Raw genomic sequence first — 27,022 nt, 5'->3', positions numbered from 1 at the left:
AAGAAGGCTTGACTGCTTGCTACTGTTGAACAGCAGCCACCCTAGGGAAGCCAGGAATAGCGCTTAGTGCTTCAGTTTCAAATCCCATCTTGCTGTCAAAGATCACTGGGTGATTTTGGACCAGTCTCATATGTTTAGCCCAACCTATCAGACAAAGTTGTTATGGAGATATAAAGGAATACAGGAGAATAACATAAACTGTATGGCCACAGATAGAGAAGGGTGGTGAGGTATAAATGAAGTTAAAAATAATAATAAATAGCAGAAATTGTGAGGCACATAAAAGACAGATGAATGGTTGAGGAGAGAATGAAGCAGGAAAAGGGGAGAGGAGAGGATTGGCAGGAGGAGGGGGAGAGGAAATTGTGTGGAAAGGAAATATAGGAGAAAGTGAGGAGCCATCCCACAGGTTCTTCAGGGTTCCTTACACTGCAAATGGGCTTGGCACTATAACCAGCACCATATAACTGGGCCACAGTTCTCCTTGGTAGAGGCTTGGGTGGGAGAGGGAAAGCAGAAAACAAAGAAGCTGATAAAAGTAGATTGGCGGTTGAGAGGGAAGGAAATAGGGTTGCCAACTCCAGGTTAGGAAATAACTTATAGAGGCTAGAAACAGTAAGATTTCAAGAGACGAGTGACCTTAGAGGAGACTGTACTCCAAAGAATCAATTTCCTCCAGGAGAGACAGGGCTACTAACCTCAAGGTGGGTTCTGAAGATCATCTGGAATTACAACTGCTGTCCCAATGACAAATATTAGTTTCCCTGGAGAAAATGGCAGCTTTGGATGTGGACTCTGTGGCATTATACTCTGCTGAAGTCATTTTCCTCCCCAGACCTTCATCTCCCAAGATTCTACCCCCAAATATGCAGGAATTTTTCAACTGGGAGGTTGCTGAGAAAACTAATCTCTTTAATTGGGAGATCTGTTGTGATTGCAGAAGATCTCCAGGCCCCATGGGAGTTTGGCAACCCAAGAAGAAGAGAAGGAAGCAAGAAAAAGAGAGAGGTTATGGTGCTTTCAGGAAAGGGAAAGAGGAAGTCGTGGGGAAGAGGGATATGAGATGCTTCCTGCACGTTCTTGCAGGTTTCCACTTGTAAAAATAATATTTCCCATGGAGTAAAAAAAAGTTTATGCACTTATTATTTTGAATGTTTTGTATTGTAGCTTTCAGTTATTTTCAACAATCTCAATTTTATTTTGAATTTTATTTATTTATTTATATTCACTTTATAGTTTACCTATCTCACACAGAGTGAATCAATTCAGACAACAGATGGGACGTTCAATAAACAATGCAATAAACCAATTAGGTTTGGAAAACTAACCAGAAGTCTAAAAACAGAACTGAACCAAAGCATAAGTATTAATATGACACATTAAATTATGCACAATTCCACAGTAGGATCCTAGATTCAGCAATTATTCACAGCAATATAGATGGCCATCCCTAAACATTTTTCCAAGTAACTTTGTTCAGCCCTTTTGTCTGCACAGAAAGGTCCTCTTGAATAATCCAGATATGAATAATTCAGTTCCACAAGGTGGGGCCACAGCAGAGAAGGCATGTGTACGGACAGTTGCTGCATTTGCCCAGTTGCAAGTTGGCATCTGTGGGAGACGCTGCTATAGTGAACAAAGCTGTCGCGGCAGAGATGTCTTGCAGATATGAGAGTACATGATTGCTGGTGGGCAGCCAGTGAAGTGGCTGCAGTTAGGGCTGCCAGGTGTCCAGATCTGAACCAGACAGTCTGGTATTACATAATTCTGTCAGGGGGAAATTGTGCAGATTCTAGACATATAAATGCCTAACGTTCCCTTGATAAGTCTCTAACAGTCCTGGCAGAATGGAAACTGTACTGGCCTCATGCAGAAGCTACACCATGGCACCCCACAACTAACAGCCTCCTCAAGAAAATGTGTCTGCTGCTCCAGTGCTCAGGAACACAGGCAGGCAGAGGGGAGCTAGAAGGCATGCAGGGTTTCCTTCCCCATTCTGCCCTTCTTGTTGCTGCAGACAGAGCAAGCAGACAGAGCTGCACTAAGTGGGGAGTATCACTAGTGAGAACCTGGTATTTGTAGCTGATGTTTTTAAGGCAAATGAACAGGCTCATATATCACATTTCCATCTGCTGCATCTTTGTGCCATGATCCAGCTGCTCATCCCTTATCCTCCTTGGATGATAGGGTTACCAAGGGGGCTCTTAACCACAATGGTGAGCTGCTTCCACACCTTCTTCCTCCCACTTTCTCCAGTGGGACCCAGTCTCCCTGCGCTCCTCCTAAAGCTGCCAAAGGCTCTGTCTTAGCCACCTTTCTCCACCTATCAAACCAGACCTTACCTAACGACTGGTCTGAATAAAATGAAGATCCAGATGATTTTAAACGGATCCTCATGAATTCATATGATTTTTGAATTGGAATGAAATGAAACAATCATAAAACTATAGAACATGTCTTAGTCTACAGGCAGCACCAAAACAATCACGTATCCCACACTCCGTGGCGCCGCAGTGGTGCAAAAACCTGCTTGAAAAACAGGGATCCTCAAGGATCTTCATGATTTTTGCACTGTCACCCCCAAATCATCACCACTACACAGTTCCCTTTGCTGCATGTCTGACCACAATAATCACACATCTCATGCTCCGAGGCGCAGCAGTGAGCAATCATGTAGTTTAAAAGCATGGATCCCCATGATTTTTCCATTTGGTCACTGCAAAATCACCAGCACATCCCAGCTCATACCCTAGACATGTCTGAACACAACAATCATGCACTCCATGCTCCGTGGCATCGGCACCCTCTGAGACTGCAGCCTTTGTTTGGAGGGCGGCACTAAAGTGTGTTTACTTGCAAGCACCTCCCATCTGACTTACTTCCAAGTAGGACACAGCTCAAGCTTAATTTTGGCCAAGATCAGGAACCCACCACAAACTTCCAAGATCAAGCCCGGAGCTCAACGAGTAAAAGTAGGTGGAGAAGTGCTCTGAAGCATAGGCAGAATATGCACGGAGGGGGATGTTTCCAGAAAGCCTAGTTCTGGTTCTACTTTTTCTCTAGGCTGTAATATAACATTATATTTCGTTTTATTTGATTAGTGAATGGTACACTGTTTCTCGAAACAAGTTAATGACATGAAACAAGCAAAACAATCCCAAGCTGCGAAAGGTCAGTTTCGGTATCTTAGCAACGACCGATGTGACTGCGCGCGAGGGGGGGAGGGAACAAGACGCAAACGCGACGCGACGGGAACCGAGTTGGCCCAGATGTCGCATCTTCGCGGCGTTCGCCTGTTCGAGAGGGAGTGGACGGGGAAAGGCAGAGGGAGGCCCCGGACTCTGCAGGGAGAAAAAGGAGAGGCCCAGCAGGATGTCAGGGCGTTGGGGTGAGGCCGGAGCGGAGTTCCTTGGGCAGCGGCACTCTTAACGCCGCCCGCCACCCTCTGCTACTTCTCCGGGGTCTGGCACGCATGCCAGGCGCTGGCGGAAGTCTCTTGTGTCGCCGCAGTGGCGACCCTCGGGCCTGCCCGTCTCCCTCTGGGGCTTGGCAAGTGGGGCCGGTGGGCATCTCATCTTCAGCCACCCGCCGGCCCGTTTGTTTGAATGGACCGCTGCTGCTGTGTTCGGGGAGCGGGGTGTCTTTCACGGCTTTGCGGGGTCGTAGCACTGTCAGGCCGGTGGAGGAATGGAGAAGCCGTTCAATAGAGGTCTGGGGTCTCTTGCAGGTGGCCCTTGGCTGCGTAGCCATGAAGCAGCCAGCAGAGACTTATGGGCTCCAGATGAATAGTGTTGGAACTAACACTTTCTCGTGCGTGCATACACATGTCTGCATGAACATACATTCGCCGAGTTGAGCAAACGAAGCAGTTATGCTTACTGGTTGTGGTGGGTTTTCCGGGCTGTGTGGCCGTGGTCTGGTGGACCCTGTTCCTGACGTTTCGCCTCCATCTGGCATCTTCAGAGGTGTATCACATAGGGAAGTCTGACTTCCCTCTGTGATACATCTCTGAAGATGCCAGCCACAGATGCAGGCGAAATGTCTGGAACAAGATCCACCAGACCACGGCCACACAGCCCAGAAAACCCACCACAACCAGTTGAATCCAGCCTTGAAAGCCTTCGACAATACAGTTATGCTTACTTTGGGACCTAGGCTTGTGGTAATTCGGTATTAAATCAAGGGTTTTTTTCAGGCAAGAGGAAAAAATCCGGGGGAGGGCGGTATACAAGATTAATAAATAACAACAACAACAGCATGGGTTCACATCTGGAGCCCTCCAAAATGGGTTTACAGCACTTGCTGTTTTAAAGTGCTGTGTCCTTGTGTGTAAACCGATTGAGCAATTATTATTTTGATAAATATGGGGGGGGGGGGGTTGCTTTGATTTTATTTTGTATTTCCCTTGCTGTTTTCAGTAGTACTAAAATTGTCCCACAGGGTTACTTGTCTTTGAGTGTCATCCTAATTGCAGCCACAGGACAGCAGTTGCTTCAATAGAACGGTGTAGCCTGGCTCTTCCAGTAAAAAATATATAGGAGTATGTGGTACATTAGAAAGAAGCTACAGATGTAGATAATATAGTGGCTTTATGTCAAGATGAGTGTTTACAGGTGATCACAAGATCAGTTTATACAGATTAACTGCCTCAAGATGAGAAGGTATACTGGATTTGATTTGTCAGCTAAAATAAGAGTTTTGCCAGGTATGAAGGTAGTGTAGTGTTCAGTCACTGGTGAAGCTCAGTTATTTCAGATAAATTCTACACTGTTGACAAGCATAAGCAGCAACAAAGATTAGATTTTGCAAGTTGGACATAAGTCCAGCATTTGCTGTCAAAGCGAATTAAGGAATTATGCAGATTGAGTGTTCACAATGAGCACTGCTGTTACAAATGGCCCTGTACTGCAGCTGTGAAATCCAGCAAGTAGTACGTTGTTTTATGTCTGTTTATACATTTAATCTTCACAGATTCATGTCTTTAGTCTATTGACTATTGACAAATACAGAATCCATGTTCGCTACAGAATTATGTTAGGTCTGGAGTTCCTGAGATCAAATGCCACTGTCTTTAGGTAAGAAGTTGTAAATAATGAAAACTAAGAGTCAGGGTTTAGTTACAGTGTAAGTTACAGTGTACTCTGCAGCACACCTATAATTAAGAAGCATTTTCAATGTCCAAGTTCTTAGTGGTGTCTTCCGTTCTAATCATCCATCATCAGTCATTGCTGTACACTGTTATTTTCTACATGGCTTAACTTGAATGATCCTGAAAATTCCCTTTCTATTAGGAGGTGCTGGATTTCAGCCTACAAGAGTTTTAAATGACAGATTGCTGTGAATTATAGTAATTATTGTTGTATGTTGTAGTTTTTATGCAAATGAGAGAAAAGTTTAAAAAGATATTTTCTCAAGATAAGAACAATTTACGTGGTTGCACTTTTGTGATGTATCTGTGGAATCAACTATTATTCAGAGGAGGGCATTAGGATAGAGATTTTGGTACGTAGGTAGCTAGCAGTTTTAAAAGGTATGGGAGATAAGTGAGCTATTTACTCTGTTTATACTAATATGGCATTTTAAATGTATTTATTAGAAACTTCCCAACTGAATGAAGCTGCCTTTCTTCCTGAACGCTGAGTTGAAGAATTTTATCATGGGCCAGCAACTCTCAAGCCAGACTCACACAGTTATTAATAAGTTACCAGAAAAAGTAGTCAAACACGTATCTCTGGTTCGAGAAAGTAGCTTCTTGACATATGAAGAATTTTTGGGCAGAGTTGCTGAACTTAATGATGTGTAAGATTTCTCTGTTTCTTTTATACATAATGTTTAATAGAGCATATGCCTAGCATTTTGCCAGGTTGACTGGATTGGTGCTAAATACTTCTGTTGATGGCTTAACCTATGTATCTCCTAATTTATTTATTATTTATTTATTTATTGAATTTGTAGACCGCCCCATCCCCGAGGGGCTCTGGGCGGTGCACAACAATATTCATTACAATCAGTAAAATTATTAAACCAATAAAATCTATTAAAATCTATTAAAGGCAGCGGTCAATACAAAGATATCAGGCACCCCAAAACCCAATTTAATTAAAGGCCTCCCTAAGGAAAGGGAACAGCCGGACTCCCCTCTAAGAGGGTAGCATATGGTGGTAATCGAATAGAGAGAGAGAGGGGGGGGGGCGCACCAATTGAAAAATTAATCCCTCTGTTATAGAAGCATTGTAGAATCTATACTTGATATTAAATCCTGTGCTTGATACAAAACCATGTCACTCATTCACTTCATACACCCAAATTATATTCCAGCTATTAATATTCACCTTGCAAATGTACATATTTATAAAATTATGACATGTTTATCTTTGTGTTAGTATGATTCAAGTCCAGTAGCACTTAAGAAACCAACGAGATTTTTGGAGTACAGGCTTTCAGGAGTTAAATCTCCCTTCATCAAAGCTTTGCTTGTCAAAGCTCCTCTTCTCAGCTTTTTTTTTTACAGCAGATCAACACGACTACCATCCGAAACTGTGTTATTATGGTACAGCAAAAACACCAAGACCATTGTGACATTTTAGACTAAGAAATTAGGTACCAAAGGCCATAGGCAGCTTTATTAAATATTTATTAAATGTTTGCAACCCTTTTAGAACCCAGCTAGTGGTATATGTAATGAGGCTAATTTCCTTCTCAAGCACCTTAATACTGTGATACATTCACAAAGAAAGGAGTAGCATGCCTACTTAGTTTGTATGGGCTGAAATTTCCTGAGAATGGCAATTAAGCTAGTAAGTGCAAATAGAAGATAATTTACAGCACTATGCTAAGAATGTTTACTCAGAAGTAACTGAGCTTGTGGAGCTTACTCTATAGTAAGTGTTTGTAACACGGCAGCCTTGATCAATAAAGATATTTTGAGTGGGGTAGCTTAAGGAATAATTGTGTCAGGTATGTATGTAGCATAAAAAGTACATTGACTGTAATTACTTAAAAATAAATGTTTAGAAATTACTCTGTTTGAGATAATGAATATAGTTTTCTAGAGTTTGTTTTGAGGAAAAATTGTAAGATAAAGCTACTCAATAATACTGCAACTTATCAAGAGGAAAAAAGTAGATATTGACAGAAGTCCATCCCTCATTCATGTAAAAAGTTCAATTGTCATAGTTTTCCATTGGAACATTGACAGCTTAAAATTGTCCCTTACCAGCAAGATTAAGATTTGGGTGACACAAATCGTGATTATTCTAGGAATCCAAACTGAGAAACTCTTCTTGAAATGTATATTCATTATATAAACAGTTTGTTGAAATATGATTGATCAGATCAAATGGCAAATAAATTGTACACCCTAAAATCTCAACATTATATGCCAGAATGGATGTAGGTTTCCACACACAAATGATAACTGGAGTATCCAAAGAAAAGGAAAGTGAATGGTTATCCCCATTTGTAATCCAAACTGATTTGTGCTTGGAATGTCTACTATACTCTGATAAATGAATATTAAATAATTTCAGAACTGCCAAGTTGGCTTCTGGTCAGGACAAGCATTTGTTATTTGAAGTGCAACCAGACTCTGACTCATCTGCACTCTGGAAGGTAGCTGTTCGAATAGTGTGTACTAAAGTAAGTTTATCAAAGTCTTTTACTTATTTACTTATTTCAAACATTTATTAGCTGCTTTTCTACCCAAGGCAGCTTACAAATATAATACATTAAAAAACCACTGGTTAAAATCAATAATTTAAAACTGCTGGTAAAACTTTAATTCTGTTGCTTGACAAATTCAATTAAAATTTGAGCTATTGTGCCTAATCCTAGAGAAGAAACAAATATTTGTGTGACTAATAAAGGAGTAGCATCAGTCTTGCTGTCTTCATAGTTCGTTGCAAATGCTATGAAAGTCTAGAAAGTTTTCCAAAGGGAAACAAAAGAGATAACTCAATAAATTATACGATCATTCTATATAGCCATGACCCTGTAGAAGATCCCTCATGGTTACTTTGTGCATTGGACAGCTCAATCCTGATGGGGGCGGGGTGAATTGGCTCTTGGAGGCTTTTTGCCCACAGGGAAGCAAACTGGGAAGAGGGTGGGTGCTATGGAGTTCCATGGCGCCCGACCCAGAAGACTTGAACAGCTTCACTGGCCTAAAGCTGTCGGCCAGTGCAGCTGGAATCAGACTAGAGGCATTCCTGGGGATGGAGCCAACTTTAATCAGCTTCCACCAGGCTTTGGAACCTGGAACACCATTGGCACAGATTTTGGACATAAGCCACCCAAAAGGATGGCATAAGTCCATTTAACCCTATGGAGGCTTTCAGGCAGCCAGGGAATTTCTGGTGTTTGCTGCCTCCCTGCACTGCCTGGAAGCCCTCTGGAGGTGGTGTGGTAGCGGCGCCATCCCTGGCTGACAGAGCCTGTGGATTGGGCTGATAATCCTTTAAAATTGTTGGTTCATGTCATCTTTGTGTATATGTATATAATTAACTAGCGTGCCCGGCCACGCGTTGCTGTGGCTTCAGTCTGGTGAAGCGGAAAAGAAAGAAGAAAAGGGAAAACGAACGGTTCGAACATGTGTCATTGAACAATGCTTGCAAGGGAGGGGAGGGGCAAGGGGCCCCTCACTCCCCTCCCTCTCTCCCGTTCCCTTGCATGGCACCCCGCCCCCTCCCTCCCTAACGTTCCCCTTCCTCTGTTAGGGTGGGTGGCCCATGTCCAGATGGCGCGCCCTGTTCCTTTCATTCCGTTCCCTTGCAGGCTAAGTGTGTTGCTGTTGGCATCCATCAGATGGCGCTGTTGTGGAACCATACCATGGTTCCAACTATCACAGGTGTGGCAGGTACACAATACCTATCACAGTTCGACTGAAACGCACCCCTAAGAGATGTGTGTATGAAAGGTTATCGGTTTTTACTTGGCTCTCAGTTCCTATATGTGTGTGTGGGGGTGGGGAGAACTGGGCAGAACGTAGCTTGTTATCATGGTTTACCTTGGCCAGTGTGGTACATGAGCTAGGTAAGTAGCTTAAAACATGCTGGGAGGCATGAGCTATGTTGTGTTCAAATTTCAGAGCGTTTGGTCCAGCAAAACCCCAGACCCTCCCTCACCTTCCCCTTCCTCCGCTAGGGTGGGTGGGCCATGTCCAGATGGCGAGGCCATCCCTTTCACTCCAGATGGCAGCAGTTTTCAAAGAAGTCATGGTTGTTTCCCTTGTATCAGAGGGTGTTGCTTTGACAGCCAGCAGATGGCGCTGTTGCAGAACAGAACTGTGGTTCCAACTGTCACAGGTGTGGCATGTACACAATAACTGGCACAGTTGTGACATGTACACAACAGGAGATGTGGAAACGGTATGGAAACCTGGCCGCACGCGAATGCGACGTTGTGTGAAAATTTCAAAGCAATCAGTCCAGTAATTTGGGAGATTACCTGTCAGCAGAAAAACGCACTGATAGATTTTTATATATATAGATGTTGGAAACAGATGAAACAATTTTTAAAAGTGCTAAGACAACTTTTTGTATTTTTAGATAAACAAGACAAGTGGCATTGTTGAAGCATCAAGAATCATGAATCTGTATCAGTTCATTCAGCTTTATAAAGATATCACAAGTCAAGCGGCGGGTGTTCTTTCTCAGAACACTAACTCAGAAGGAGCTGCTGAGAATCAGTCATCTCTTTCATCTTGTCAGGCAAGCATTTGGATGGGAAGGTATGTCAGTAAAATGGCAGGGCAGGTTCTGTTGGAACTTGAACAAAAAAGTTCTGTTTGTAATGTGTATAAATAGAATGTTGGTGTTGCATATTATCCTTTTTTACAAAATTTATCAGCCGTTTACTGCCCAATCCAAAGGTGTGGGGGAAGAGAAGTGTGATCTGGAAGAGGTGCAAGCTTGCATCGATGCATTTGCCTACCCTGCTGGCATAAGTGGCACCTATGCTAGTTGAGAGGGAAAACAGAGCAGCAGGGAGGTACCACACAGCTCTGTGGTGTTGAGCCCAAAATAGTCTGCTGTCTGCAGAGCTACACCAGTCTAAAGGAATATGCCAGTGCAGTTGGGGGCAGGCTAGGGGCATTTCCAGGGATGGAGCCGACCTTATTCGGCTTCCACCGGGCTTTCAGACTGGGAATGCCCCTGGTGCCGGTCTCCAATTTGTGCCACCCTTTTGGGTGGAGTAAGTCCATTTTTGCTAATGGGGGCTTCTCAGGCAGTCAGGAATTCTCGCATTTTTTCTGCCTTCCTGCATTGCCTGGAAGTCCTCTGGAAGTGGCATGGTTGCGGTGCTATCCCCTGCCGCCAAGGCCTCTGGATTGGGCTGCCTGAATCATGGTATTTCCTTTTTTATAACTTTTCTTGGGTCACAGTTGCTTTTGCTGTAGATGTGACCAGTTTTTCCATCTGTACTCCTGAATGAGAAGCCATGTATGTCTATATCCTGTTGGAAATCTTGTCTAGCGAATTTGTAAACTAATGGAGAAATGCCCTCATAAAGAATAAGGCAGCTACAAATAGAGTGATAGCTTGCATACCCATACTTACTATTCTAGTAACGTCTTCCAGATGCCCATGAGTGAAAGATCTCACCTAATGGTGTGTTGCTGTATCTCAGAGGTACACCAGTGGCTTGAGCACTAGGAGAGCCCTATAATTTACCAATTATATGGTGGAGCCAAAATTCCTCTGCCCTGCAACTTAAACATGACATCTGTGCAAACTGTTCGTCATAGTAATGGATGTGGGCTTGACTTCTGCATCTTCTGCCTTAGTTTTGAGTTACGTATACAGAAATCATTGAACAAGTCAAAAAGAGATTTCAACTGTATAAACATCAAGGTTACTAATCTTTAAACAAGCCATTTTGAAATCCTGACCTTGATTCAGGGTGGCCACTGTTAGAGAAATGGAAAACAGCCAACAGGCTAGTATTAATAGATGGGATGAAGGTGGTGGGGACCTTAGGAGGAAGTGAGCATGTCCTCCTAGAATTCCTTTTCCTGTGGGGGACCAAGGAAAATTGTATCCAGATTTGTATATTTTATTTTAGATAAATCAGATAAATTGTAGATAAATTTAGTCACATTTAAACAGTAAACATGTCCTTGAAATTGCTGTATTTGTCTACAGTATACACAGGAATTCTCATTCTTTAATTCTGTAGATTCATCTTTAGGTTATCTCTACAATATCTGAATATTGTACATTTTGAGAGTGAGTACAACTGTCTGAGGCATTGCAGTGTATTAGTTACAAGGACCAGTTACAAAGACTATTTCATAGACGTATTTTCAGTGCGCCCCCAGGCCTTCAGATTTCTATAAAGGTATCACAGCAAAATTAAAGCTTTATCAAATGGGGAAGTTTTCAGTCATACTCATTCAATCATACAATCATATGGGTTGTATAAGTATAAATCAGATGTTCCCAAACTTTTACAGGCTACTGCCCCTGTGACTCCCAGGCCACATCCCTAGTCCACCCCCACCACCCCCAACCAGGCAGATGAACACACACCTCTTTCTTGGTATTAGGTCTACTCTAATGCAAATTCAAAATGACAGTAAAGAGAGTGCTGTTGCTTTGCAAAGTAGTGGCATCAGGGCTCTTTGCCTCGGCTCCCAAGGCTTCATAGTGAGGAGAGTGCTGCTGCCTTTCCATTAACACTCACCAGTCACAACATGGCAAGGATGGAAGGACAAAATTCCGCACCAGCTGGCCCAGGAATTCCTATCCCTCTATTACCCCAAAATTCTGTGCCACACCCTATTGTCCCAAAAGTCCCCGCTGCCCCCCCCCCCTTAATTTTTCCATGGCCCTCAGGGGGCCTGTACTGGACACTTTGGGAATCCCCAGTCTAAATGAATTTAAACCAGTTGGAGAAACAGTTATACCTCTGTTTTTAATGGCTTTGTTCCACCCTTTACCAATTATATTTTGGTGTCTGAACATTCTCTCTTAGAAGGCCATTATGTGACTGTAATATGGAAGACTGAGAAAAACATGAACTAACTTATACATGATATCCTGTTTTGCAAATCGCGGTGGGGGAACAAGACTGAAATCAGCACCTTGCATCTATAAACTATTCTGTTATAGATTTACACTGTTGAAAGGTGCTTAAATGTTGTTCTGGTGTGCTATGATTGTGAATAATTGTGCTGTCTGCATTTGCAGAGTGAAACAATTGACTGATGAGGAAGAATGCTGCATTTGCATGGATGGACGTGCTGATCTGATCTTACCATGTGCTCATAGCTTTTGCCAGAAATGCATTGATAAATGGTAAAGTATATGAAACAGGCTGTGTGACTCCTTTATGTTGTGAAATGATTCTTTCAAGTGGTTGACCCAATTCCTTATAATAAAAGAGCTGGTGGAAATAACATTGTTCTGCTTTCCACTGAAATGAAAATGCATCCTGGCCTTGTCATTGGTAAATAGTGATTGTGGCAGGTATGTGAGCAATTTGATAGGAGCAGCAAACAAACTCAGTTTCTTTTGAGAGGGGAAGGTGGTTCCATTGGCGGGCGTTTCTTTATTTACAGTCCAGTCCAGGTGGGAGGATCACCATTGGGAAGTGGTGTGGCCCTTTGCTAATGGAAATGTCCTCCCTGGTATAGTTGGAGTGTTCCAAAGGTGTGGCTGGTGATGACCAGTTTTGCCTCTAGATATGTGGTGGCACAGGACACGGATATAAGCCCCTTAAGCCCAATGGATGGCTTTTCAGTGATGAGATTTTAAAAATCATTTAATGCTGCAAAATGACAGTCTAAACTAACTGTACCGAATCAAGCAATTATTTGAAAATGTGATGAATAAGTTTTACCTATGCTAGTTTGTGCACTACTCATATCTGGGGATTATGTCTACATTTAGCAACACTGTACCAAGAGACAGAACTGTTTGCTTTCCTGATCTGTAGACTGAAGTAAATTTGATTTGATCATATTACAAGCTAAGCATTAGCAAATGGTGAGCTGGGCAAACATTTTATATATGTTTGCTTCTGGAAATTAATGTTTAGAATCTTGTTGTGCCTCTTTTAAATGATTGCAGCTCAACTGCTTGTCTGTCAGGATTATATAAACATCAATGGTATTGCGAGTTCCACTTGAGAACAGAATAGAATCCTGGTCATCTCTAGCTCTTTGGGGCCAAATGCATCAATGGAATTCTTTTCTATTAGAAACTGGGTGTTGTGATTTACAAGATGAATGTGATTCATGAGTGTGCCATGTCAGATTGTACTGTGTTAAAAGTTGTCTTTTAAAGCTGTCTCAAGAAATACAAGACAGAATATCAGTATATTCAGTTCTGCTGAAGACCTCGTACTGAAGGCATTGTGTTCAGTTGTTAGAACCATAGTGTAAGGATGTTATCCTGCAAAGGACCCATGGTGCTGCAGTTATGATTAGAGACCTAAAAGTGAATTAAGACAAAAAGGCTGAAAGAAGAAAGGTGGTTCAGGATGAGTGTGTGGACTCTCGTTCACCCTAGCGAGGTCTCGCATTCCCCTCTGAGAGCTCCCACTTCGTGCCTTAGAGCTTCATTGTCACCCTCCAGCTGAAGGATTTCTCAATCTCGGCTCTCTGCTTGGAAACAATCTCCGACCTCCATAAATTCCATAGTCGTACCAGCCTATTGGGGGGTGGGGGGAAACCAGGAAGCCCTCCATACGGGGTTCTTGACCAATCCAGTCCCACATATTCCTCGGGAGAGGGGTCTGGGAGAGAGGCACTCCCTCCAGAAGCACCTTCTCCCTCCGCAGGCTCTTCAGGCTGCTTATCAGTCTTCTATTTACTGCTGGTGTCACCCTCATTCGAGTCTTCGACATAGTGGCAGGACGGCACTTCAGGGGGATGAACACTTGGATGCGAGGAGTTCAGACACAACTGCCACAACCCTAGCCTTGCTCAATAACAGGAATGAATACTTTAGAAGTAGAATTCTTGTTTTATTGACAGCAAGCATAGGATAATAACTTTATTGTCTCAACTGTCTAGATCTTCACAAGACACAGATTATATGCCCAGCAGTAATACATCAGGTTCCCCTCCTCTTCCCCCCTCAAGCGATGTATTCCCAGGAAAGAAAGGGCTGAGGAAGGGGAGAAGGAACGCAGAGGCAGTTTCATCCAGATACACATGCCAAAAGGCAGATAGCATTCTTGACTTGATAACTCTCTCAGGCTGAAAGTGTGAGAAGACCCTTAGTAATAAACAACATGGCAGGAACCGAGCTAACTTTGGCGAGGGCCATGACAGGCAGGATAAGCCATAGTTTTAGTTTGCAGGAGGGTAGGTTTAAGTTAATAGTGAAAAAGTTTGCAGTTATAAGACAGAAGGGCAATACTGGCAATACTGAATTCTTCTTGGGTGTCTTTTCAATAAATTGCTTATAAGCGATGTATTAAGAACATGCAAGACATTATGATTTGCCTTAAAGATAAAACAGATGCAGCAGTTTGTCTGTTCCAGTCATTCACCGAAGTTTCCATTACTCTTGTATTGTACCTTGAAAGGTACAAGTGCTCTTGAGCATCTTCAATACAAACAGTAATTTTTACATACACACCTTTTTTTCTGGCTTTCTTACACAGGAGTGGTCGTCACAGAAATTGCCCTATATGTCGTTTACAGGTGACAGCAGCAAATGATTCCTGGGTGGTGTCAGATGCACCTACAGAAGAAGATATGGCTACCTATATACTCAACATGGTAGATGAGGCCGGCCAACCTCACAGGCCATGACCCTCACTATGTTCATAATCATAAAATGTCTTTAAGATTTCACTTTCGTGTTCCTATTTGTTTGGTCATTGTATTGGTTTAAATAAGCTAAATTTCTGTTCTTTAAAAGTGAACACATGTGTATGAGCCAGTTTACATAAATTTATAAATGTTATGTTAATTTCAATCTGTTGCACAGAATATATTAATAATTTACTGACATTTATTATGAGACACTGTAATAGCTGATGTTTTATTTTAGCATTGTTCTTCTGTGATGTCTTGAATTGAAATTGCCACCATTACTGAAAATGTAAAACTAATCTGGATAATTACTTGAGGGGCTGTCGTCGAACCTCCCCACTAAGCTCTTCCTTAATACTTCTATATGCAAGGATGTATGGGCTTCTGCTTGCATAGGTAAGAATGGCTAGAATTCCAGTTTGAAATGCTGCCCTCTAGTGGTAAATTGTCACTACTTCTAGCATTGCTTAAATGCTGATTTGTTGCAATGTTTTCTCAAAGGGTGTGCTAATGGTTAGCTTTTCACTTTTTTCAAGAATAATAAATCTTCCAGGCAGCTCTTAATAACAGTAAAAAGTCTCCTTTAAAGTTCATGTTCATAGTTTTATACATTCTGTATTTTATGATCATGGAAAACCCAAAAACTTTGTTTCCTATTAAACATCACAATATCTGGGTGAAACTTTCCTGTGATATTCGTTATATAAGTCTGGCTTCTTTTAACTGCAGCACAACTTTAAGAAGATAGAGATTTGAAGCAAATAGATGGTGCTTGATTCGTTTCTACTTTCCTGTAATATGAATATCTATTTCTCAAGAGTGGGCAGTTACATGGATATTTAAATCCATGGATTGGGCCCTCACTGAGAGAATGGAGATTTTTCTCCTAAAGAGATTCCTAGGTTTGCAGGAAGATTTAAAACATAAAGAAAATGAACGGGTTTTTTAAAATCCTCCCTCAAGCAAACAAAGCTGTTAGCATTTGTGCAGAACTGCCACTTCTCCCAGCCCCCTCTCTCTTCAGTAGCCTAAACACTTAATGATTGGTTCCCCACCCTGGGACATGGACAATATACCACACTAAACTTTCCCTTCTCACTTAGACACAGTGTGAAATAGACTTTTCTCTGTGATACACCTCTGAAGATGCCAGCAACAGATGCAGGTGAAACGTTAGGAACAAAATCCACCAGACCACGACCACAAAGCCCGGAAAACCCACCACAACCAGTATGGGAGCAGCTGTTGGTAGAAATGTGGCTGGCAGGGGAGGAGGAACTGATGCCAACACTGTTCCTTTTTCTCACCAGCCCTTAAATGTGGGGGAGGGAGAAGGAGAGACTCCAGGAGCTTCTGGGTTCAGCTCTGGCTGCAGGTAAAGTCTGAGAGTCATGCTGAGCCTGGCCTCGCTAGTGGTGGGTCCCAGGAACTGCACCAGACTCAGCAGGTACAGGCTCTAAAGTGTGAGGTCCACCAGCAGACTTGGGGAGCTGGGTGGGGCCCAGATGTGGAGGCAGAGGACTCCATGAGGTCAGTGGGGCCCAGCCACAAGAGTGTCAGATATGAGAGCATTGTGAAGCTCAGAGGCAGCTGCAGTGGTGACAGAGAGCTACATGGGAATCAGCGAGCAAATGGGTAAGAGGATGGGATCCCCTCCAAGTGTTGTGTGGCCCCACTTATTTTGCCTTAATGTTTTATGGAAATTGTGACTTTGAATCCCCTAAATATCTTTCCTATTCATCTATTTTAATTGAATTTATACTTTTAAAAGACTGTACAGTGTGGAAAAAAAACTGGCTGGAAATCTTGTTTTGGGGGAGAAGAATCTAGTAATAATCATTTCTAGAGATGGTTGCTGTAGCATTTATGGCTGCCTAATATCTTGATGGCCTTTCTCATTAAAGTCTGACAGAGTACATCAAGCCTGTGCACCACTTTTGTGGTTTGCAGGACTTGTTAAATTTAAGTGGTATTGATGTAAAAAACAGCAGAAATAATTCTCTTCTTCCCCATATGATTTGGCATGCCAGGGTGAAAATTCAGACAGCAGATTGTACTGACAAACATCCTCAGAATTTATGGTATCATTCACTTGCTGCAATTTGAATTTAAGCTAGACAGTAACATTGGAGAGGAAATAAAACTTTCTTGTATTTTCCCTTATGATGTGTCTTGGGGGTTATTGGGTAGATCACTAGGTATTTTAAGCAAAATAAACCATTACTGCTTTTGCTTTTCCACTTAAAGATGGTTTTGGATCCAATTAAAGGGGCTGACTACTACATTCCTATGTGCAAGTAATAAAGGTAATTAAATTTGCAGACTGTTTTTCATGAAAGTCTTTATGTCAGAAATCCCGTAGACCTGTTGGGTTGATGCGGAGAAATGAGAATTTTTAAATTATGGCATACATGCATACATACATGTGTATGTGTATATATGTATGTGTGTATATATACACATATATGCAAGCAGTTGTATATTAGTAACATGTAAGCTTGTAAATATTTGTAAAGAGAATATTATGTAAACTTTATATTGTGTATACCTTTTTAAATCTAATAAATGCACCTAGTGGTGAAATTAGTGTAATGTGTGCCTTGTAAAGTATGTCCAGTAGCTCAGCCTTGCAAATTATTTGCAAATCACTCCAATATTTTACTCACTGTGTCCTGTCTCCACTCCCTGCCATGATATGTTGCAGCTGCACCTCGGTTCCCTTTGAGGCTGCCAGACAGGAGGAATACTTCCAAGCATGTGAGACAAAATGAAGTTTAACATGTAGTGTAACATGGTTTGTTGACGCATGGGACAATTGCAAAGTTGCTCTAACTTAACAGGATATGTATGTACTACCAGTGGAAACTTGTGGTTAAAAGCACCATTTAATTGTGTAAAATGGCAGTGTTACAGTACTGGAAAAAGAAAAGTGATTAATTAGATCGTGATGTTGGGTTTTAAAAGACTTCTGAAAAAATCGTCAATTGTTGTATTGCTGCTGTTTACAGCAGAAAAAATTTGCTTTTCAAAAGTCTTTATTTTAGTACTAATGAGAATATGTCAAAATTTTATAGACTGTTAATAGCTACAAGCCTTCCAAAGTATATTGTTATGACTGTTGTGCAATAAACACATGGGATTCTATCCATTGCCGTCGTTTCTTGCATCGCTACAGGAACTTGTTGGGACTGTGCCTGTCAGTTGATGGGTGGCAGGCATGGCAAGGGAAGAATGGTTTATTACTGCTTGTTACTTTGCAGACGTCAGATGCTCTCTCCCTCCTTCCCAGGACAGCCTTGCCACAGATCTTATCTGGTGGGGAGTGTGAACTGTTCCCAGGCTTATAGTCAGTGGTGGGATTCAAATAATTTAACAGCCGGTTCCGAACTTCTGGTGGTGGGACTCAGTGGTGGGATTACAACTGGTTCTCCAAACTAGACAAAAAAAATTAGCTACCGGTTCTACCGAATAGGTGCGAGTAGGCTGAATCCCACCACTGCTTATAGTGGAGAATGTAGAGCAGTTTGGCTTTGGGGAGGGGACAGTAGAGAATATAGACAGTGGGTTTGAACAGGAATCTTCAGATTCCTCTTAGCTAACGTTTACCCTTCGCTGTGAAATAAAGACTAGAACAAATCTAAAGTTTCTATTATTTTCAGACTCGAGGTTTGACAAAACTTCAGTGCCTACACAGAAGAATACTCCACTTTTTAAAATAGAACCAGCGTTCTAGACCCGAGGTGCCACTGGTTAGCAAATAAGTCTTAAACTGTAATCCAGTTAATTTATACAGCTGTATGGAGTTAAAACTGCCTATAAATTGAATGGGATTACCTGAATCTGGGATGATGTGCCCAAATAACCAGGTGGTTCATGTTTAGCATGCTTCCTGTGTGTGCTGAGACCCTTTCTATGTATCTAATTTCTTGGGAAAGCCATGCTGTTTCATTAGTGAGAGGGAATATGAATCTAGTTCTCCCTGCTCCTGCTCTATTCATGGTCTTTCTGTTATGTGTACACTTTCTGTACATTTTCTGTTATTCTACCAAAACTTCATGGCAATCATCTGAGCTAGATTTTCTTTTGGATTCTAAGTTTATAACAACGTCACTGGCATTATGTTAACACAGCCTGCTCGTATTTAAAAGTTTCATAGTCAGATGTGAATTTCCATGGGTTCAGCTGTCCATTTTAAGTTTGCAAAAGAAATCAAGGCAGTGTATTTCTGAAGATATTTTAACTGCTTTACGTAACATTCCTCATTGTTTATTATTGATTTTACATGCTATATACTTTCAAATATTTTGTCAGAAAAATACATACATATTCAAGTCAAAAACTTTCCTTCAATAAGGAGATAAGTTTCATATTTGCTTTTGAAATACATTTTAAATCAGGAAAAAGAAAAATTAGCCCAATGAGTTTAAGATAGTCAATGTGTATGTTTTTGCCTCTTTTCTTCAAAGGTTGGAAATATTAAAACATCATAAATATAAAACATTTTCATTAAATGATAGCAATTAGACTATAGCCTCAAAATAATCCAGCTAGATAAAAGGTCTTATTATCTCCCCCACCCCCACCCCCACTAAAGCTAGTTTTTTAAACGGTTGTCCATAGAGATACCATTCTATGCCTCTGAAGCAGCTATTGTTACTGTCTCTAACATTACAGAAATAATTCTTTAATATCATAGTGGAATGGCGATAAGAGGCACTACTTTCAACATTGAGTTCAAGTTTCACCAAATCACAGAAAGCAAATTAATTAATGCTTTTGAAATGTTTAAAATATTTTGCCACTAAAAGGCGTGTTTCTTCTAAATGATCACATAAAAAGTACTCAAGCAGAAAATATGAATGTTTCTGATACAGTATACTCACCACTAGTCTACAACAACACTATGGAGCTGCTGAGAATTATTGGTGTCAGTATACTTTAACACATGTTCAAAATAAAAATGTCGCTTAAATTGAACAAGCATTACAGATAAATAAGGTGCTTTCACTATAGTAATTGAGCTACAGTGACAGGTTTATTTGCCTAATAAGTTGGGTGTACACTAATGGGCTGCAACAGAGGGACTGATTCTGACAAGCTTACAGAAGGGAAAAAACCTTTTAAATCCAAAATGTCTGAAAAGGCCCTTTCTATTGGGTCATGAATACAGAATACAGTTAATTCTGAGAACTTTAGTCAAAATAGCATGAGAAAGCAAATGTTTATATTTTCTAACAAAACAGTGACAATGTAATTTCCAGTTAAAAACCATGTAGCCAGTATAAAGTGCACACATTCTGAACATGTTTATATCTACTATATGACAGAGAACCAAAATGTTGAGAGGGATTTCTCTGTATATGCTAATTCCCTAGTATAGTATTTCTAACATCTTAAAGCAAATCCATTTCAAACAATAAAAACAAATAATTAAAAAAATCCTAATAATTATGGATCTTTGCAGTAGTGTTTAATGTTTTAACTGGCATCAACCAGAACCTGTGCTTTTTCCATTCCCACAATAGAGAGAAGTAGGTACTGAGGTCCCACAAGAATCAGTACTGGGGCTGATGCTATTTAATTTGTTCATAAAAGATTTAGAATGGGAGAGAGGGTTAGCAGTTCAGTGACTAAGCTTGAGGTTACACACAAAAAATTGGGATGGTGAAAACAGGCCAATGGTAAAGAACTCCAGGAAGATCTCACAAATGGGGTTTGTCGGCAACATTGTGGCAAATGAAGTTCAGTATAGTTCAGTGTAAGGGTGATGCACATTTGAGCAACAACAAAACCAATTTCAAGTATATGCTCATAGGGTCTGAACTGAGAGGGGGAAAAACTTTAGGTCATAATGGATAGCTCAATTAAGAACATCGACCTAATGTGCTGCATCAGTGAAAAAGATAACCTCTATGCTGGGGTTTATCAGTATGGAGAATAAAACACCCAATATTATTATTTCACCCCAATAGATCTATGGTGCAATTTCATTTGGAACACCGTGTGCAGTTCTGGTCATCGTATCTCAAAAAGGACATCACAGAACTGGAAAAGGCTCAGAAGAAGAGTGATTGGGCTAGAGCACCCTTCTTATGAAGAAAAGGCTGAAGAGTTGGGAACTTTTCAGTTTATAAAGGAGACAACTGATGGGGCACATGATAGAGGCTTATAAAATTATGCACAGGGTAGAGAGAGTGCAAAAAGAACTTTTTCTCCCTCTCCCACAATACTAGATAGGTGGGACAACATTGATGAGCAGTAGATTCCAGATTTTAAAAAGGAACTTTTAATCACTACAAGTGATTAAAATTTGAAATTTGTTCTCAGAGGATGTAGTGATGACCACAAGAATGGCTTTAGAAGAGAATTAGACAGATTCATTGAAGATAGGTCTATCATGGCTTCTAGCAATTGTGACTAAAGGGAACCTTCACATTCAGAGATAATAAACCTCTAAGTAAAACGTCTATGTCCTGGTTTTGGACCTCCAGAGGACCTGGTTGGCCACTGGGACTAGGTGAACTACTGGTTTGGCCCAGCAGGGTTCTTCATATTTTTTTAACAAAAGGATATCACTGCCTGTGTGGGATGATTTAATAGTTGTACAGAAAAAAAATATAAACTGCCTTCTTATGTTTGAAATGTGGATTGCATGAATGGGAGGATGCAATTCAAAATATGCCAGGGTTGGTAGAACGTTTCTAGAAACTGAATGACAGATGTTCTTTTGCTCTTAGGCCATATCTCTGACAAAGGAATCTTTTGATAACAGAATAATAATAATACAGAGTGTACAGTTTATGGGTTTGTTGACAAAATGATATCATCAATGAGATAGCAGTGATGCACCTTTTGCAATGAGGTAGCAATGATTCACCTCTTACAACTCGTGAACTTGTATAAATACTGAATCTCACTTCTGTAAATTGCTTCCAATCTCCAAAATCTAGCAAAAATATTCTTTTATTCAGGGATGCAACTGAAAAATCATTTTCCTTTATTTTGGACTTTGGGGATTTTTGTTGTAACCAAAAGTGGCTGCAACAATTGCAAGTCTCACTCAGGCTCCTTGAGGCGGTAAGGGAAGCACCATTATTAAAAATCTTGAGGAGGCACTGCAGGGTCTTGGCAATGGGGTATAAACTGCAGACTTCTGGGAAGATAAGTGGGGTTTATTTTACTGGTCTAAAACCGAAGTGATTATTACTTTTAAGGTGCCTTGTGGCCCAAGGAAAAGCAAGATATAAATATTTTACTGAAGTTAATAAAAAATAAATAACTAGATTTGCAGAGCTAGAAGAAATCACCTTTCCTAAGAGTTTGTTAGCTGCAAAATGAAAACAAAAAAACTAAACAGAAACTTCTAGAAGGAAAATTGAATGATAAAATTTGTCATTGCTGCTAAATCAATGCAAGACAGAAAAACATAGATTTCAAAAAAGCATAACTTGAAAACATTGTCCTCTAACCAAAAGTACAAGGTATCCCTGAGCCTGTCCCATGCCTGCACTCAAACTCTTTAAAAAAGAAGAAGAGTTGCACTTGGTCCCACTGAAAGATAAAAGGAAATATGTATATTCACCAACCACTAACTGGACCTTCTTTGTTGTAGAGTGCTCTGCTTGGATCCTATACTGTGTTGCACTGAACTACGTAGGCACTGGGACTCAAGCAGAACATTCTACAGCAAAGAAGGTCCAGTTAGTGGTGGGTGAATATACAAATCTCCTTTTATCTTTCAGTGGGACAGAATATAGTCATGCAGCATTCATTTTGTCCCAAGGCAAGAAGAGTGGTGATGCACACAAGATAATAGGACTTCTTTTGTATGAATAAATTTGTTTGACCACATGCTGATAACAAGTGCCCTATTACAAAGTTTGTTAAGGAATGTGAATTCAAGGTGCCAAAGTGCCACCACTAGCTTTAGAACACATCACTTAATTTTGTGCACAAAATGCAGTTAGCGTGGTTCATTTTGAAAGTACTCTGTGTGAACAGTGTGTTTATACCATAAAGAAATGACCAGGGGGTGGGGTGGGAGTTCATGTAGGAAAACTAGTTAACACACTTTACCTACTCATTTGTTTTGGGAATAAAATGGTCTGTCACACAGTATTCCAAAATGTATCCACTCCAGAAAAAAACCTGTACTTCCTGATAATTACAAATATGTATATAAACAATTTTTATGTAAATTGTACTTTAGGTCAACAAAGGTCAACTACATTCAAAATATATGAAAAGCCATACAATCTTACTATTCCAAGTACTGCTTTGGCATGGATTGGCCGTTAACAATGAATATTGATTAACAGATAAGCAAGGCCAGTTAGGACCATCACACCAGCCTGCCTGAGGGAAGCTAACAGAAGCTTAGATTCTGATCTGAAAGAGAAGATGGGTATTTTTGAATCTGTGCATAAACAGGAACAGTCTAATTTTTGAACTGGTTTTTGAACTGGTCTGTGTGCTTTTGGGTACTAATGTTGCCTTTCATCGTTTATTTCAACATTAATAAAACACATAAAATAGATAACATAAAAAACATAAACCCAAAATTTCCCCTGCTTGATCTCATTCTTAGCTCATCTTGTATATTTTAAGCAAACTCTTGTAATATCTCAGGTCCCCAGTAATCACTCTTCTCAATCGAACTGACCCATGAATACTTGCCACCAAATAGGAGAAATGTGAGACGGTACCTTCATTTTCACTGCTACTTACAGGTATTCAAAATCACCTCAAAATACAGTCCTTGAGTCTTGTTACAGTATTAGTTAAACAATTAGGATAAAGCGCCCCAACATCACCACAAAAGAGACTAATTCAGCACAAATATACATTCAGAATTTGCTGGACCATCGAAAGACCATCTTAAGATATTTAATAAAACTACAAAATTTGCAGGAGAGAGATAAAAATATAGATAAATGTGCTGAATAGATTTTTCTACAATGTACTTGTAGTAGTTCTTTGGTCATACTCTTTTATTTCCCTAAAAAGAATTACAACAATTTTTGCTGTGTACATTGTTTGCTCTACAATCTAATCAGGGATTAAAGTGCCACAGACATTTGTTTGCCACTAAGACTTGGCATGAGTGCTACCAGAAGGCGCTGTCTCCATGTTGTTGTTTTTTGTTTCCAGGCAGAATGTGATAGATCCCAGATGCAAACACTTGAAATATTAGATTCAGAGTGCACTTTTACATCTCATGTGCAGCATAAAGAATAGATTTGTGAGCCTAAATCAGACTATACAGAGCAGTCCAACCTATGTGAGTGCTAGAAGAAACTAGATCTGCTGCACAGATGCACAAACTGATGCAACTTGAGGGTTCTGGTAACCAAATAGCTCTCTTTCTAGTTGATGCTCAAATTCTCTCTTATGTTCTCATACTTCTCTCCTGGCAGTTGTGCAATATAGTCATGATTTTGGAGCTATGACTAATTTGAGAGTACAGTAATCTCTTCTGTCTTCACTGCATCTGATAAGAAACTCAGCTCGTTGCACAAGGTCTCATACCTGAAAGCCATCCGAATCTGTGCAACATTTGTTTTTCGAATGTCATTTCCTTCAGGCCCTTCATGGCAATAATTTACACCTAAAAATTTCTGTTTTTCCTAAGGAGAGAACAGATAGAAAAAATCAATTCAGACTGGCTTGGATTTTTAAAAGCAAATAAAAACACAAATTAGTAGTTAGTCAGGAAAGAACCACCTTACTGCTTTGGAAAAAATGGCAAACAGGTAAAGCTATAGTCGGAATCATTCTAGTAACAGTGGTGGTTCTGGAAAATGATACAACGTCTGCAGGCTGGAATAAATGTAAGTAACACTACAGTGGCCACAGTGACATCAGCAGAAACAGAATTCCAAGTCTTCCTCAAACAAACTGTATACTAGTGTTAGCACAGACCTACACTAGGAACAGTTTTGGAGAATGCTGACATGTCAGTTCTAGTGCTGCATTCTTAAAAGACTGTTCACTTTGTTTTTGCATGAAGACTGCCTTAAAATGGTACCTCAAAGAAGCTGCCTACGTATAAGAAACTTTTCTAAAGAACTGTTCACCACATGGAGCTAATCCCATACAAATCACACTATAAATGGAAGATTTAAGGGTTCAGGGAAAAAATCCAATTGTTGCTGAACTTGATTAACTGAACATATGAAGAGAGATGTCCATGGGAAATGCCAGGTGAGACTATTTTGTGAGATAAATGACGTGTAAAGTGGCTCTTCTTTCCCCCCATCCACAGACTAGTCAATCACTTATCTTCCTCTGCATTTCTGTAAAGTCCCATTGAACCCAGCGGCTCTCACTTCCAAGTAAAGAACAAGATAATATTTTAGTAGCTGTCTTTGGCCCTTTCAATGAACTCCAGTTCCAGAATTAATTTTGATAGTAAAATTTATCTATCTGGTTCCTGAAATTTATTTTTTTTAAAAGGAGGGGCCCCAGTTTTTTGTTGTAAGCACACACATGAAAAGAACATGACAATTCTTTCAGTAAACTAAATTTACCTTATCTGACAAACCACTTTGTAGTACACTGTTCCTTGCTATCTCACACAGGTCGCAAGTGCTCAGCTTCCACACTTGAGCTGCTATGGCATATTCTTCCATAAGGGCCTCCTTCAAATATATTAAAAATATTATTATCATTTGCAATCTAGATAGTTCTTGTGGTGATATACTAGAATAAGATCAGTTAGTATTCAAATTATAAGTAAATGAACAAAAAAGAAGCAATAATAAAACTATTAAAACTAGTAGTAACATTTCTATTACATGTTTTATTTAACTTTGTTATTTTAAATGCTGCTTTAATGTTCAAATATTTTCAGGTTTGCCTCCTTGGACACCCTATTTGGGTGCAAAGGCAACATAAAAATGTGTTGAACAAATAAATACAAGCAGCATATAAATAAATGATTCAGTAACAAAACACAAGCAATACTGCTCTCCTTATACCCTAGTCATTAGAAGTCAGAATAAGAATATTTTAACCTGGCACCTGAAATGTCACATCAGGGTTATTGTGAAAGGGGAAGAATTCTCCTAGTGAAGTGTAACCACAGGAAAGAACACCCTGCCATTATCATCACTTATGTCACTTGAATAAATAGAATGACAATCAGCAGGATCTCAGAAAATATGCTCAGAAATGAACTGGTAGCCAGTGTGATCCTTCATGACAGATGAAATATGTTCTCACAGAGATGCATCAGTTAGCAAACCTTGCTGTTTTATTCCATACTACCTGCTTTTCCAAACATTCCTTATAGGCTGCCTCATATGAAGTGCATCAGGCCTGATAATGACTAGAGCGTAGATAACTATCGCCATATTTCCCTTTCACAGGTGGGGCTACAACTGCAAAATTAACAAAAGTTGACAAAAATCACTTTGTGCCACAAATTACCTGTCTACCTACAGCAAAAATGTAATAGTACCCCAAGCTATTCTTTTTTTTCTTTCGGCACAGATGCAACACCATCCAGAGCAAGTTGACTTCTTATTCTGATTAGCACTATTGACAAGCAACAGTGTTTCAGGCTTGTCTGAGTAGAACTTCACTATACTGGTCTTCATCCAATCTATTGCTGCCTCCAGACAGCTTCTGAAAGATCACCTGACTAACAGAGTTATGTGCCACCACTACACTAAAAGCCACTCCAAATCACTGAGAGCTGAAGGACCTTATAACATGAATATCCTGGGACTGAGCAGCAATCCCTTATCACCATCTATGACCAATCAGACAGATAAGACTAAACTAACCAAAGTACAGAACTCTTGACACCCATTCTGATACAGAAAGATACTATTATTCTATTGAGAGGTCCAGGAAAATTTACCTGTATCTCTCGCAGCAAAGACAACCATCTGGGAACTGGATTGACCAAGACTTCAAGATGAGTAGCAGTCACACCACAGAAAACTGCCCAAAAGTCAGTGGTGGGATTCAGCAGGTTCGCACCACTTTGGCAGAATCCCAGCACTGCCAAAAGTCCTCTAAAACTCAACAGATAGCCATCCAACCATAACAAAGAAGGTATTGTAGTATCCTCCATCAACAGATCATCAATACCTTAATCAGAGCAGGAAATCAATCTAGTATGGGACCTGCCATTTATGTGAGATGTCCGTTTATGGACACAAAGTCACCAAGAAAAATAAGACTTGTGTAACAATGTATTTTGTTCATTAATATCTCACCTTTCTCCCCAACAAGGATTCAAACTAA

General features: G+C 40.4%; 2 protein-coding genes across 7 annotated transcripts in view; one reads left to right on the top strand and one right to left on the bottom strand.

Moving 5' to 3' along the window:
* The first annotated feature begins 2,889 nt into the window (after positions 1 to 2,889).
* On the top strand, positions 2,890 to 17,911 carry RNF141 (ring finger protein 141). 4 transcript variants are annotated; one of them, XM_048486666.1, is made up of 7 exons: positions 2,920 to 2,972; positions 3,102 to 3,171; positions 5,597 to 5,799; positions 7,530 to 7,638; positions 9,546 to 9,727; positions 12,189 to 12,296; positions 14,614 to 17,911. In XM_048486666.1, the coding sequence occupies exons 3-7, from the start codon at positions 5,612 to 5,614 to the stop codon at positions 14,762 to 14,764; spliced, it is 738 nt and encodes a 245-aa protein (XP_048342623.1). In that variant the 5' UTR covers positions 2,920 to 2,972; positions 3,102 to 3,171; positions 5,597 to 5,611; the 3' UTR covers positions 14,765 to 17,911. The 4 variants fall into 4 exon arrangements, with proteins under 4 accessions (XP_048342624.1, XP_048342623.1, XP_048342622.1 ...); XM_048486665.1 differs by lacking the exons at positions 2,920 to 2,972; positions 3,102 to 3,171 and adding exons at positions 3,251 to 3,388; positions 4,972 to 5,075; XM_048486667.1 differs by lacking the exon at positions 3,102 to 3,171 and having other exon boundaries at positions 2,890 to 2,972.
* Positions 17,912 to 18,999: 1,088 nt separating this feature from the next.
* AMPD3 (adenosine monophosphate deaminase 3) overlaps positions 19,000 to 27,022 on the bottom strand; it is a 43,389-nt gene continuing 35,366 nt past the window's right edge. For all 3 annotated transcript variants that reach the window (XM_048486662.1, XM_048486661.1, XM_048486660.1), the window contains exons 14-15: positions 25,297 to 25,407; positions 19,000 to 24,393 (exon numbers count right to left, since the gene is read on the bottom strand). In XM_048486662.1, coding sequence (XP_048342619.1) covers positions 24,217 to 24,393; positions 25,297 to 25,407 — 288 coding nt within the window. In that variant the 3' untranslated portion in view covers positions 19,000 to 24,216. The remainder of the gene's footprint in view (positions 24,394 to 25,296; positions 25,408 to 27,022) is intronic.

This window comes from Sphaerodactylus townsendi, linkage group LG02 (genome assembly GCF_021028975.2).
Source record: "Sphaerodactylus townsendi isolate TG3544 linkage group LG02, MPM_Stown_v2.3, whole genome shotgun sequence".
Classification (NCBI taxonomy): Eukaryota; Metazoa; Chordata; class Lepidosauria; order Squamata; family Sphaerodactylidae; genus Sphaerodactylus; species Sphaerodactylus townsendi.
This window is presented reverse-complemented; position numbering and strand designations above follow the sequence as displayed.